Source organism: Erinaceus europaeus, chromosome 2, assembly GCF_950295315.1.
Source record: "Erinaceus europaeus chromosome 2, mEriEur2.1, whole genome shotgun sequence".
In the NCBI taxonomy this organism is placed as follows: Eukaryota; Metazoa; Chordata; class Mammalia; order Eulipotyphla; family Erinaceidae; genus Erinaceus; species Erinaceus europaeus.
Genome location: NC_080163.1, coordinates 29797565 through 29810008, shown reverse-complemented (window position 1 = coordinate 29810008; position 12444 = coordinate 29797565). Strand labels below are relative to the sequence as shown.

The 12444-nt window shown below is 43.1% G+C and overlaps 1 protein-coding gene across 1 annotated transcript in view; it reads left to right on the top strand.

Annotated features, from left to right (window-relative positions):
- ALDH7A1 (aldehyde dehydrogenase 7 family member A1) overlaps nucleotides 1-12444 on the top strand; it is a 79079-nt gene that overhangs the window by 34348 nt on the left and 32287 nt on the right. Inside the window, exons 9-10 of the mRNA XM_007527767.3 lie at nucleotides 864-961; nucleotides 9878-9919. Of these exons, the coding sequence (XP_007527829.1) occupies nucleotides 864-961; nucleotides 9878-9919 (140 nt within the window). The remainder of the gene's footprint in view (nucleotides 1-863; nucleotides 962-9877; nucleotides 9920-12444) is intronic.

Here is a 12444-nt window from a genome sequence, read left to right as displayed (position 1 = left end):
CTTTCTTTAATAAATAAATAAAAAAAAAATATATATATATATATTATGAGTAACTGGGAGGTGCCTTACTCGGTAGGTATATATGTTACCATACACAAGGAGCTCACAGCATAGATTAGTCACTTCTATGTGGTTTGACTTCTGAAAATTTCAGTTTATTTTAATGAAGACTTTCCTTTGCTTCAGTAAGCCTAAAAGGATAGGTTTCCCAAGGGGCCCGGCAGTGGCACACCTGGTTCAATAAAGCCATTACAGGGGTAGAGTCATGGCTCACCTGGTTGAAAGCATATGTTACAGTGCACAAGGAGCCAGGTTCAAGCCCTTGCTCCCCTCCTGCAGGGGAATAGCCTTGCGAGTGGTGAACCAGGGCTGCAGGTGTCTCTCTGTCTCTCTTCCTCTCTATCTCCTCCTCCCTCTCAATTTCTGTCTCTATCCAATAAATAAGTAAATAAAGATAATAATTTTTTTTTTTTTTTACAAAAAGGGAAAAACCAAAGCCATTACAGTGCATAAGGACCTGGGTTCAAGCCCCTGGCCATCACTTTCAAGGGGGAAGCTTCATGAGTGATGAAACAGTGCTGCAGGTCTTGGTCTCTCTTTATCTCTCTCTCCCCCTCTTTCTCCTCCTTCTTCCCTCCTTCTTTCCCTCTGTAACCTCATTCTCTTTCAATTTCTTTCTGTTGCTATCATAAGTAAATAAATAAATACATAAATAAATAATTTCTTAAATAGGTTTCCTTGTAGATTTTGGGTATTTGCCTTGCTATAGCAAGGACCCAGGTAAAGGTTTTCTAGCCAGATGCTATTAGATGCTGCCATTGCTGACTTTCTCTTTCTGGGTGCCCATATCTATTCCCTTGCAGCATTGCTATGGCCAAAGATGAGAGAGTGAACCTCCTGTCATTCACTGGAAGCACTCACGTGGGAAAAAAGGTGGCCCTTATGGTGCAAGAGAGGTTTGGTAAGTGTTGGCTTTCAGTAAGCACTTTAATTCACCCAGAGGTATAGATGTGAAATCTAAAAGCTGGGTATTTTTTATTAATCCTTCCCATAGTAACATCAGCTGTGTTTATTTGAGTAAGTTAAATGTAAAAGATATGGTTTTTAAAAAATTTTTATTTATAAAAAGGAAATACTAACAAAAAACCATAGGATAAGAGGGGTACAACTCCACACAATTCCCACCACCAGAACTCCATATCCAATCCTCTCCCCTGACAGCTTTCCTATTCTTTAACCCTTTGGGAGTATAGACCCACTTTATGGGGTGCAGAAGGTGGAAGGTCTGCTTCTGTAATTGCTTCTCTGCTGAACATAGGCACTGGAAGGTCGATCCATACTCCCAGCTTCTCGCTCTCTTTCCCTGGTGGGGCAGGGTTCTGGGGAAGCGGGGCTCCAGGACACATTGGTGGAGTCATCTGCTGTTGTACAGCCAGATGTTGTAGTGTGCGGGCCACAGAGAAGAGAGAGAGAGGGTCCGGAGCGAAGAGGAAACACAAATCTTTATTCGTGCTGGCACCTCAGAGTTGGGTGTTAGAGAAGCAGGTTGGGCCACGTGGAGGTAGAGAAAATGGCCGCCTCATGCAGTAACCTTTCCTGCGTCTGAACACCAGAGTGGAGCGCCGGCAAGAGAGCGAGGTGCGGAAAATGAAGGGTTTTTATAGGAGTAGCTTTCGCGAGAATGGGAAGGGGGAGGAGTAACCATAGCACTCCAGGATAGGATGATAACTCTCGTGAGAATGGGAGGGGGGAGGAGTAACCAGAGCACTCCAGATATTGCGGGGATATAGACAATGTCCTGAGGGCACAACATGGCTGAACAGGCACTCCGAGAATGTCCCAACTCTCCAGGGAACTAGCAGTAGCCTGAGGGGACAACATGGCAGATGTGACTGCATTGGCACAATTTCCCAGCATCTCCCCCTTTCCTTTTATCTAATGCCCAGGGCAACAGTGTGTAAAGTCTATGAACTACTCAGGGTCAGTCTATAAAAAACCAGCAACATGAAGGGAAGGAAGCTGCTGTAAAATTGTCTAAAGTGTCCAAAGGGTATACCAGCAAGTCCAATAGAAGTCTCAGTCCAAAGCAGGCGACTAGGGGGAGAAATGGCAGGGGATGAAATGCTGCATGAGGAAGGTCAGCCTCTGGAATTCTGCTTTTCTGTAGATTGTGAGCTGGAACCGCCAAAACGTGACAGGTCAAAGCAAAAGCAGGAAAGGCAGACAGGCAGTAAAAAGGTTCTGTTCTTGGAGTCTGTGAATCAGATTCTTCAGATTGCGTCAGGTGATATCTAGGGTTTCGGGGGGTGTGCCACTGTAGTCGTGCCATCTAGTGGGTGATGTCAGGGTGTGCAGGGGTCCAGATGTTTTTTTTCTGGGATTCCTGTGGAAGAAACATAAACAATCTGCTTCTCGTGGTTAGCAGGGCATCTGATTTGAATGCTTTATAGAAAAAGAGGTTTGGTCCCTTGACCAACTGAGTATTGGGGCATGTATCTTTCCTATTCATTTTTGATTATATTTTATATTATTTGTCATGGTAGTCAGCCGTTTATCTGGAAGGTCCTGGGTGATTCATGGGGAAAAAGACCTTATCTTTTAACAAAGACTCTAAGGTGTAGGGAAGCGGGAACTATCATCCCTTTTTTTTTTTTTGTATCTTGCCTTTTGTTGCCCTAGTTGTTCTTGTTGTAATTATATTGTTGTTATTGCTGATATTGTGGTTGTTGGATAGAACAGAGAGAAATGGATAGAGGAGGGAAAGACAGAGGGAGAGAAAGATACCTGTAGACCTGCTTCACCGCCTGTGAAGTGATTCCCCTGCCGGTGAGGAGCCGGGGGCTCAAACTGGGATCCTCAAGCCAGTTCTTGCACTTAGCGCCACCTGCGCTAAACCCGCTGCGCCACCGCCCGATTCCCAGGAACTGTTTTTTAACATAAACTCTATGGCCATGCCAATAGCAACCTTGAGGGCACGTGTGGCTCCCCACATGTCCCCCTGTCTTATATCATGTTTTGATGTTTGGCGGACTTTGTTTTGTGGCAGGGTGGACTGTGCCTGTCTTAGGTTGGGGATCAGCCTTCCGTCTTACCCGTCATTGGAACACCTGGTCATTTTTGCCCAGTAGTACCAGATGCCCTGTCTTAGGTTGACTGGATAGCGCTAGTTTCCTCTTACCCGTCATTGGCTATCCAGCCCTCTACATGGTGGACGTTCTGATGGAGGGGGGCAAATCCTCCACAGCAACTCAATATTCTGCCATGTCCAGCCTATGATAGTGAGTTTGTATAGGTTGCATCTTTATGGCATCAATCTGTTGCCGCAAAAGGCCATGAGCTTGTTAAGAATTATAGGACTTTGGTCCGGGAGGTGGTGCAGTGACTAAAACCTTGGACTCTTAAGCATGAGGTCCTGAGTTCGATCCCTGGCAGCACATTTACCAGAGTGAGTCTGGTTCTTTCTCTCTTTCTCATTAATAAATAAATTTAAAATGTTGAAAAAAAAGAATTATAGGACCTATTGTGAGCAGAAGAAGTAAAACAAGCTAGGATCCCACAACTAAGGGTATACAGGTAAGGAAGGGGGAATGTATCCATTGATATGAAGAGGTAGGATCATATCTCAAGTCTAAGGGAAGCAGTCAGTGGATGTGATGTCCAGGGGAACAGCCATTTGTCTTTGGGGGTAGTAAAGGATGTCTGTGGCATGGGTGATGTTATAAAGGGAAACATCTTTAAATTGTTGGCTGACAAAGGCAGGCCTATGGTGGCAAGACAAGATACACCAGTTAAGTTTACAAGAATATGTGAATGTTGCTAATTCACATAGGTTGGATATGGAGAAACTTCTTACAGTTTAATACCTTACCATATGAACAGATGATTCCTCATATGAAGGCTTGATAGCTATAATCACTTACTTGTGAAAAACAATAAAACTTGTAACAAGTTAGAGGTTTACTATAATTGACTTTGGACTATAAGCAGACTCAGGTTACTTAGAGAGTTAATGCATGTTAGTAACAATGGTTTTAACATTTAGAGTACTTCTGAGCAGATGGGTCATACAAAAATTTTTGGTCATTCAGCACACTCACTCACAAAACACAACTGGCCATTCATAACATAAGACATTCAGGGAAGGGGTAGGAGAGAGGGCTCTGTGAGCCAACTTTTGTAGGTTCTGCCATGTCATATTATGGATCCTGGGATGTATCCTGCATCTAGTCCTCTTGTGTTTCTTGTTCTTCAGGGATAACAGTGCCATCATGAGGGTATTGTCGGACATGGCGGGCAGGAACCCTGACAGGTTTAGAGTAATTATGAGGGAAAATACATGCAAAACCTCTCCCCATGGTCAATAGAGGGTCAGGCCCTTTCCAAATTTTATCAAGTGGGTCTTTCCATTTGACCTTAATAGATGGGAGAGTAGATGGTGTTTGCCAGTGAAGAATAATAGGAGGTAAGTCTGAGTTATTGTAAATATTAGATTTAACGTAGTTAAGGCTTTTGCTAGCTGGATATTGGGGGGATACATTCCTCCTTTATCTTTATTTAATTGAGCCTTAAGAGTTTGATGGGCCCTCTCGACAATGCCTTGTCTCTGTGGATTATAGGGAATGCCTGTGGTATGAGTAATGTTCCAGAGGGAACAAAAATCTTTAAATTGTTTGCTGGTAAACGCTGGTCCACGGTCGGTTTTCACTTGAAGAGGTAAGCCCATCACAGCAAAACAGGAGAGCATGTGGCTTATAAGCTTTTTAGAGCTTTCTCCTGTCTGAGCTGTTGCCCACATAAATTTAGAAAAGGTATCAATTGAGACAAACACATATTTTTGTTTGCCAAAGTTTGGTATGTGGGTGACATCAATTTGCCAAATAGCATTAGCTTTTAAGCCTCAGGGGTTAACACCAAGAGTCTGAATAGCAGGTGTTTTTATGAGACTTGCACAGGAAGAGCATGTAGCTAGGATACGTTTTAATTGTGGTAACGGAACATCAGGAAATTAAGCTCGAAGGCCTTTAAGATTAACATGGGTTAGAGAATGGAAATCAGCAGGATCAGAGACAGAGACTAGGAGAGCTCCTGTGGAGGCAAGGCGGTCAGCTGCAGCATTCCCTTCGGACAGGGAACCAGGAAGAGGGCTGTGGGAACTAAGGTGCTGAATATATAGTGGTTGGGTTCGAGAAGAGAGCATAGAGGCGATTTGAATCAAGAGAGGGGAAAGTGGGTTGTCATCAATTTTCACATAAGAACGAGCAAGCCATGGAAGTAAGTTAACAGTATACACACTGTCAGAAAAAAGGTTGAAGGATTCTGGTACAGCTTTTAATGCAAGGAAAACAGCATAAAGTTCTTTGTACTGAGGGGAATTCTCAGGAAGCTCAGTAAAGAGAGGTTTAGGAGATTGTTTGGGTAATATATAAGGGCAGCAGCTCCCTTTTTTCCACCATCAGTGAAGACTGTAGAAGCAGAAGGAATGGGATCTCGAGAGAAAAGTTTAGGTGCTAGTTGAGGCAGAAGAGGTAAAGAAGCTATCAATTTATTGGAAGGAAAATGGTTATCTATTTGTCCTGGAAACCCCAGGAAGCTTATGGCAAAGCAGTAGAGCATGAGACTCTTAATCTCAGGGTTGTGGGTTCGTGCCCCACGTTGGGTGCCAGATGTTGTAGAGCCAGATGTTGTAGTGCGCGGGCCACAGAGAAGAGAGAGAGAGGGTCTGGAGCGAAGAGGAAATACAAATCTTTATTCGCGCTGGCACCTCAGAGTTGGGTGTTAGAGAAGCAGGTTGGGCCACGTGGAGGTAGAGAAAATGGCCGCCTCACGCAGTAACCTTTCCTGCGTCTGAACACCAGAGTGGAGCGCCGGCAAGAGAGCAAGGTGCGGAAAATGAAGGGTTTTTATAGGAGTAGCTTTCGTGAGAATGGAAAGGGGGAGGAGTAACCATAGCACTCCAGGATAGGATGATAACTCTCGTGAGAATGGGAGGGGGGAGGAGTAACCAGAGCACTCCAGATATTGCGGGGATATAGACAATGTCCTGAGGGCACAACATGGCTGAACAGGCACTCCGAGAATGTCCCAACTCTCCAGGGAACTAGCAGTAGCCTGAGGGGACAACATGGCAGATGTGACTGCATTGGCACAATTTCCCAGCAATCTGCCCTGGGAAGTCTGGTTGGCATAATGGTAGCATCTGGAACCTGGTGGCTGAAAAAAAGAATGAACATAGAAAGCCAAACACATTGTTCACTACTCATGAACCTAAAGTTTGGAATAGTGCAGATGAAGATTTGAGGTCTCCATTTTGAAGATAGCTAGTAGGCCTATTTAGTTATATTCTAAAAGGCTCATGACTATACTAGTCTTTTTCTGAGCCTGACCTCTGATATGCAAGTGCACCCAAGTTGTTGTCTGGGGAGATGATGTCATGACTGGAAAAAGAGCTAGAAAGCTGGATCAGGGAAGAGAGTAGCTCCCAAATATGGGGAAGGTGTATCAATATTGTTGACTATAACCCCCATCGGTTTGATGTGATCTGGGGCCCATATTCAGCTTAGGAGCCTATGTGACCTGCATCCCTGTAGATCTGAGCTCACATTCTGTGGTCATGAGTAGGAATGTTCCAAGCTGCCCCAGTTTCAGGACCCATCTTTTTCAGGTGGTAGATAGAGTGTTATCCAGCCTCTCTTTGGAGTATGGAACGTTCTCTACCATTGTTGATACACATTGAGGGCAAGGTCCTATGGGGCCTTGTGTTGTTCCTGATGGAGATGAACAGTGACAATGGACAGAGTGATATATTTGATGTTTAGGCCCATCATGTCTCTGTGGGAATCTCAGGACTCCGCAACTAGGGCCCCAGATGATGGGGTGGCAATGTGTACCACCTCAGCGTGTTTCACTTCAGACTGTGTCCAGAGATGCCAGGCATGGAATGTCAACCCTTCAGCCTCATTACTTGGGTGAGACCTTTCCTTTCTCATAGCATTCTCTAATTCCACTTCAGCTGGTTCACTTCCTAACGAAGTCCCAAAACCTAGATATAGACCAGGTCCCATGAGATAGGGCATATGTTCACATGTGTCTATAAATTAGGGCAAAATATATACCTGAAAGCAAAAGTGCAAAATAGTTTGCAGTGAGTCAGTAAATGAAGCAAGCAAGTAGAAAGACCTAAAGAGACACCATAAAATTCCTAATGAAATAGTTTCTACTTAGACCTAGATACCCTCCTCACCTACTCCTAATACACTTCCCTCAGTCACTCCAAAGCTAACCTTACAAAAGTAAGGACCACAAAAGCTGAATAAGGGTTGTTTTTTAATATTAGAGAGATTGCAAACTTAGTGTAATTTGCAAAAGACAACATTTTCTCAAATCTAGAGGAACAATATTGGATATATTTATTATGTGGGGAAATAGCATAATGGTTATGCAAACACTCTCCTGCCTAAGGCTCCAACGTCTCAGGTTCAATTCCCCCACACAACCATAAGCCAAAACTGAGCAGTGCTCTGATAAAAAATCATCCTCTCAAAAAAAATAATAAATATCACAAAAATAACTATGCCTTTGAATATATTTATCAATTTTTGTCAGACATAAAGAGCAAATTAATAAAAACAAACAAAAAAAACCCCTCAGAAAGTAAACAGGACTTGCAGTGAATGTGGAAGAGAACACATGTATCTGTTCCTTCTCTCATTTCCGTTTTACTTACATTTCTGCTTGAGAGGAATCACAGACATGATTTTGCATCTTTGATGGCTCACTTAAGAGATGTATGAGGATAATATTAACAGTTTTTTATTATGTTGAATTTAAGCTCTAATCCCAGCATGAAATTTGGTTAGTTCATCTGCTATAGAGTTTGCTCTAATTAAGGTTATATATAGTTATATATCAAGTTTAGCAACAACAACAAAAATAAAACAACCTTAGAATTATAATGAACTCAGCAAGCTTGCAGGATCAAAGATCAAAAATGGCGACTAGGGTAATAGCTCAGCTGTAGAACTGAGGACTTGTATGCCTGAACTTCTGGGTGTGATGACTGAAGATACACGTACCAGAGCAGTGCTTTGACTTCAGTCTCTTTCTTATGTGAAACTCAGTATGTCATATAAAATATATAAAAAGAGCTACTCTCTTTCCTGATCCGGCTTTCTTTCTTTTTTTTTTTTTAATTTTTTATTTAAGAAAGGATTAATGAACAAAAACATAAGGTAGGAGGGGTACAACTCCACACAATTCCCACCACCCAATCCCCATAACCCACTCCCTCCCATGGTAGCTTTCCCATTCTCTAGCCCTCTGGGAGCATGGACCCAGTGTCGTTGAGGGTTGCAGAAGGTAGAAGGTCTGGCTTCTGTAATTGCTTCCCCGCTGAACATGGGCGTTGACTGGTCGGTCCATACTCCCAGTCTGCCTCTCTCTTTCCCTAGTAAGGTGTGTCTCTGGGAACGATTGCCACCTCAACATGATCCAGCTTTCTGTTCCTTTTATAGCCATGACATCATCTCCCCAGACAATAACTTGGATCCACCTGTATATCAGATTTCAGGCTCAAAGGAAAAAAAAACAAAAACTAGTATAGCCACAGGCCCTTTGAAATATAACTAAAATATGCCTTGTAGCTATCTACAAAATGGAGACCACCCCAACTCTTCATCTGTACTATTCCAGCCTTTAAGTTCATGACTGATCAACTATTTGTTTGGCCTTGTATGTTAACTCTCTTTTCAGCCATCAGGTTCCAGATGCTAGCATGATGCCGACCAGACTTCCCTGGACAGACAACCCCACCAATGTGTCCTGGAGCTACAATTCCCCAGAGCCCTACCCTACTAGGGAAAGAGAGAGATAGGCTGGGAATATGGATCGACCTGCCAGTGCCTATGTTCAGCAGAGAAGCAATTACAGAAGCCAGACCTTCTACCTTCTGCATCCCACAATGATCCTGGGTCCATACTCCCAGAGGGATAAAGAATAGGAAAGCTATCAGGGGAGGGGATGGGATATGGAATTCTGGTGGTGGGAATTGTATGGAGTTGTATCCCTCTTATCCTATGGTTTTGTCAGTGTTTCCTTTTTATAAATAAATAAAGAAAAAGAAGAAAAGTTAGTTGTGGGGGGCTGGGCAGTGGTATAATTGGTAGCACACAAATTACCAAGCCCAAGGATCTGGGTTTTGAGCCCCAGATCCCCACCTGTAGGAGGAAACCTTCAGCTGTGTTGTGTCGCTGGGGCTTCACGCCTCAGGGCTGACTGTTTCAGATAGGAAGACAGAAGCATATAGAAAATTTCTATAGCATCAAAATTTTCTCTAGTGTAATTGGATTGAGACTTGAACCTGTATTGCATGTCTGACAAAGAAGGGACACTATCCAAGTGAGCTGTGTTGCTGACCCAGTTTTTGCTTTTTTTTTAAATAAAAATAATTTTCTACAGTGAGCACATAATTGCAATTTTGTTGTGATAAAATAATACATGTTGGGAGTCGGGCTGTAGCGCAGCGGGTTAAGCGCAGGTGGCGCAAAGCACAAGCACCGCCATGAGGATCCTGGTTCGAGCCCTGACTCCCCACCTGCAGGGGAGTCGCTTCACAAGCGAAGCAGGTCTGCAGGTGTCTGTCTTTCTCTCCCCCTCTCTGTCTTCCCCTCCTCTCTCCATTTCTCTCTGTCCTATCCAACAACGACAGCAATGATAACTACAACAATAAAACAACAAGGGCAACAAAAGGGAATAAATAAAATAAAACACTGGGGAGGTGACTGTACTTTAAAAAAAATTTAAAAAAATACATATTTTATCTTTTAAAGTTAAAACATATTTTAACTTTAAGTGTTTAATTTTGTGTATGTACTTTTAAAAGGGAGAAGTTTGTTAGAACTTGGAGGAAACAATGCCATCATTGGTAAGTCTGCCTTTTGTTTCGTTTCGTTTTCTGTTCACAGTATTTACAGTAGTTATCTTAAATATGTAAAACCTGCTTATTAGAAACTTGTTTTTTCTATGTTGTGTGTAAGACCTGATTTTTTTTTGTTTAGAAATTTTATTTGTGGGGGCCAGGTGGTGGCACACCTGGTTCAGCACACACATTACAGTGCTCAACAACTCAGGTTGAAGCCGTTGATCCCCACCTGAAGGAGGAAAGCTTCACAAGTGGTGAAGCAGGTATGCAAATATCTCTCTCTACTCCTTCCCCTCTCAATTTTTATCTCCGTCCAGTAATAAGTAAATAAAATATTTTTAAAAAATAATTTATGGGGAGTCCAGCAGTAGCGCAGCGGGCTAAGCGCAGGTGGTGCAAAGCGCAAGCACCGGCGGAAGAATCTCAGTTCGAGCCCCTGGCTCCCCACCTGCATGGGAGTCGCTTCACAGGCGGTGAAGCAGGTCTGCAGGTGTCTGTTTTTGTCTCCCCATCTCTGTCTTCCCCTCCTCTCACCATTTCTCTCCGTCCTATCTAACAGCGATGACATCAATAACAACAATAATAGCTACAACAACAATAAAAAGACAGCAAGGGCAACAAAAGGGAAAATAAATATTAAAAAATATATATTTTATTGGGGCCAGGCGGTGGCGCAGCGGGTTAAGCGCACATGGCTCAAGGACCGATGTAAGGATCCTGGTTCGAGTCCCTGGCTCCCCACCTGCAAGGGGGGAGTCACTTCACGAACGGTGAACAGGTCTGCAGGTGTCTGTCTTTCCCCCTCTGTCTCCCCTCCTCTCTTGATTTTGCTTTGTCCTGTCCAACAACAACAATAATAATAACTACAACAACAAGGGCATCGGCATCAAAATGGGAAAAATGGCCTCCAGGAGCAGTAGATTCATATTGCAGGCACCGAGCCCCAACAATAACCCTGGAGACAAAAAAAAAAAAAAGATTTTATTTCTGTGGCCCATAAGGTATCACAGTGGATAAGGAGGCTTGGACTCTAGTATGAGTTCCTAGCATCATATGTGCCAGAGTGATGCTCTATTCTCTCCGTCATAAATTAATACATATTTTCTTTTCTTTCTGAGGTAGAACTTAGTGGAGGGCCAAGAGATGGCTCACTTGACAGTATGTACACCTCACCAGGCTCAGAACCCTAGTTGCAGACCTTAGCACCACATGGCAGTGCCCTGTCACCCTAGAGAAGCTCCACAGATGGTGGAGTGGTGCTGTGGTGTCTCCCTTCTCCCTTCTCTGTCTCTATCAGAAATAAAGAGGATGAAAAAAGAAATGTCTCAGGAATGATGAAATCACATGTGCTTGAGGTCCCACTGCTGTAAAGAAAAAAAAAGGAGATATAGTGGCATGATGACAGAGATAACTGAGTCTTTTAGATTTCTTTTCTTTTTCTTTTCTTTATTTATTATTGGATAGAGACAGACAGAAATTGAGAGGATGGGGGAGGTAGAGAGTGAGAGAAACAGAGAGACACCTGCAGCCCTGCTTCATCACTTGTGAAGCTTTCTCTCTGCAGGTGGGGACCAGGGACTTGAACCTGGGTCTTTGTGCACTGTAATGTGTGCGCTTAACCAGGTGTGCCACCACCTGGCCCCTCTTTTGATTTTAAAAGCATTAGTCTTCAGTGGAATGTTGAGTGTTTTATTTTTTTTAAATTTTTTAAAAAATTATCTTTATTTATTGGATGGAGACAGATATCAAGAGGCAACGGGTAGAGAGGAAGAGATACAGAGAAACACCTGCACCACTAATTTCACCACTCGCAAAGCATTCCCCGTACAGGCGGGGACCAGGACTTGAACCCAGGTCCTTGTGCACTGTAATGTGCACTCAGCCAAATGTGCCACCACCTGGCCCTTTGAGTGCTCTACTTTAGAAAGAACATTTCCTTAAGGCATTTTATCTCTTTCCTATAGATTTGAAAATTACGTTATTCTCTATACTATTATTTTGCACAAAATCAAGTCATCTACCAGTGTGATGCTGGCTGATGTAATGAAATTGGTAGGTTGAGAAGTATTGATTTTGTGACATACAGCAAAATTTGTTATCTTTTATTTGGGGGGGGGGTGGACTGGAGTTAATGGCCATGGCTTCACCACTCTGGCTGACTTTTAGGTAGAATGAGACAGAGAGAGAGAGAGAGAGACAGACAGACAGACAGACAGACAGACACCATAGCAATAACCTTCCCCCAGTGCTGTAGTACTCCCATGTGATGTGCCTGGTCAAGCAAACGACAAAGCAGTTATCCTCCCTGATGCAGTATCTCTCCAACCCTATAACTTGCTTTATTTGTATGTTGCTATCACCTTCATATTTAAATGCCTATTTATGATGTAGCCCAGAAGTTTAGGAAGTATGTTGTGATGGGTTTGTTTTAGACAGAGTTAATGAAACATACGGTGGAAAGGCTGGCAGTATCTTCTCATCCTTTTTATCTCTCCCTTTCTTACTATTTCTCTATCAAAAAAAAAGAT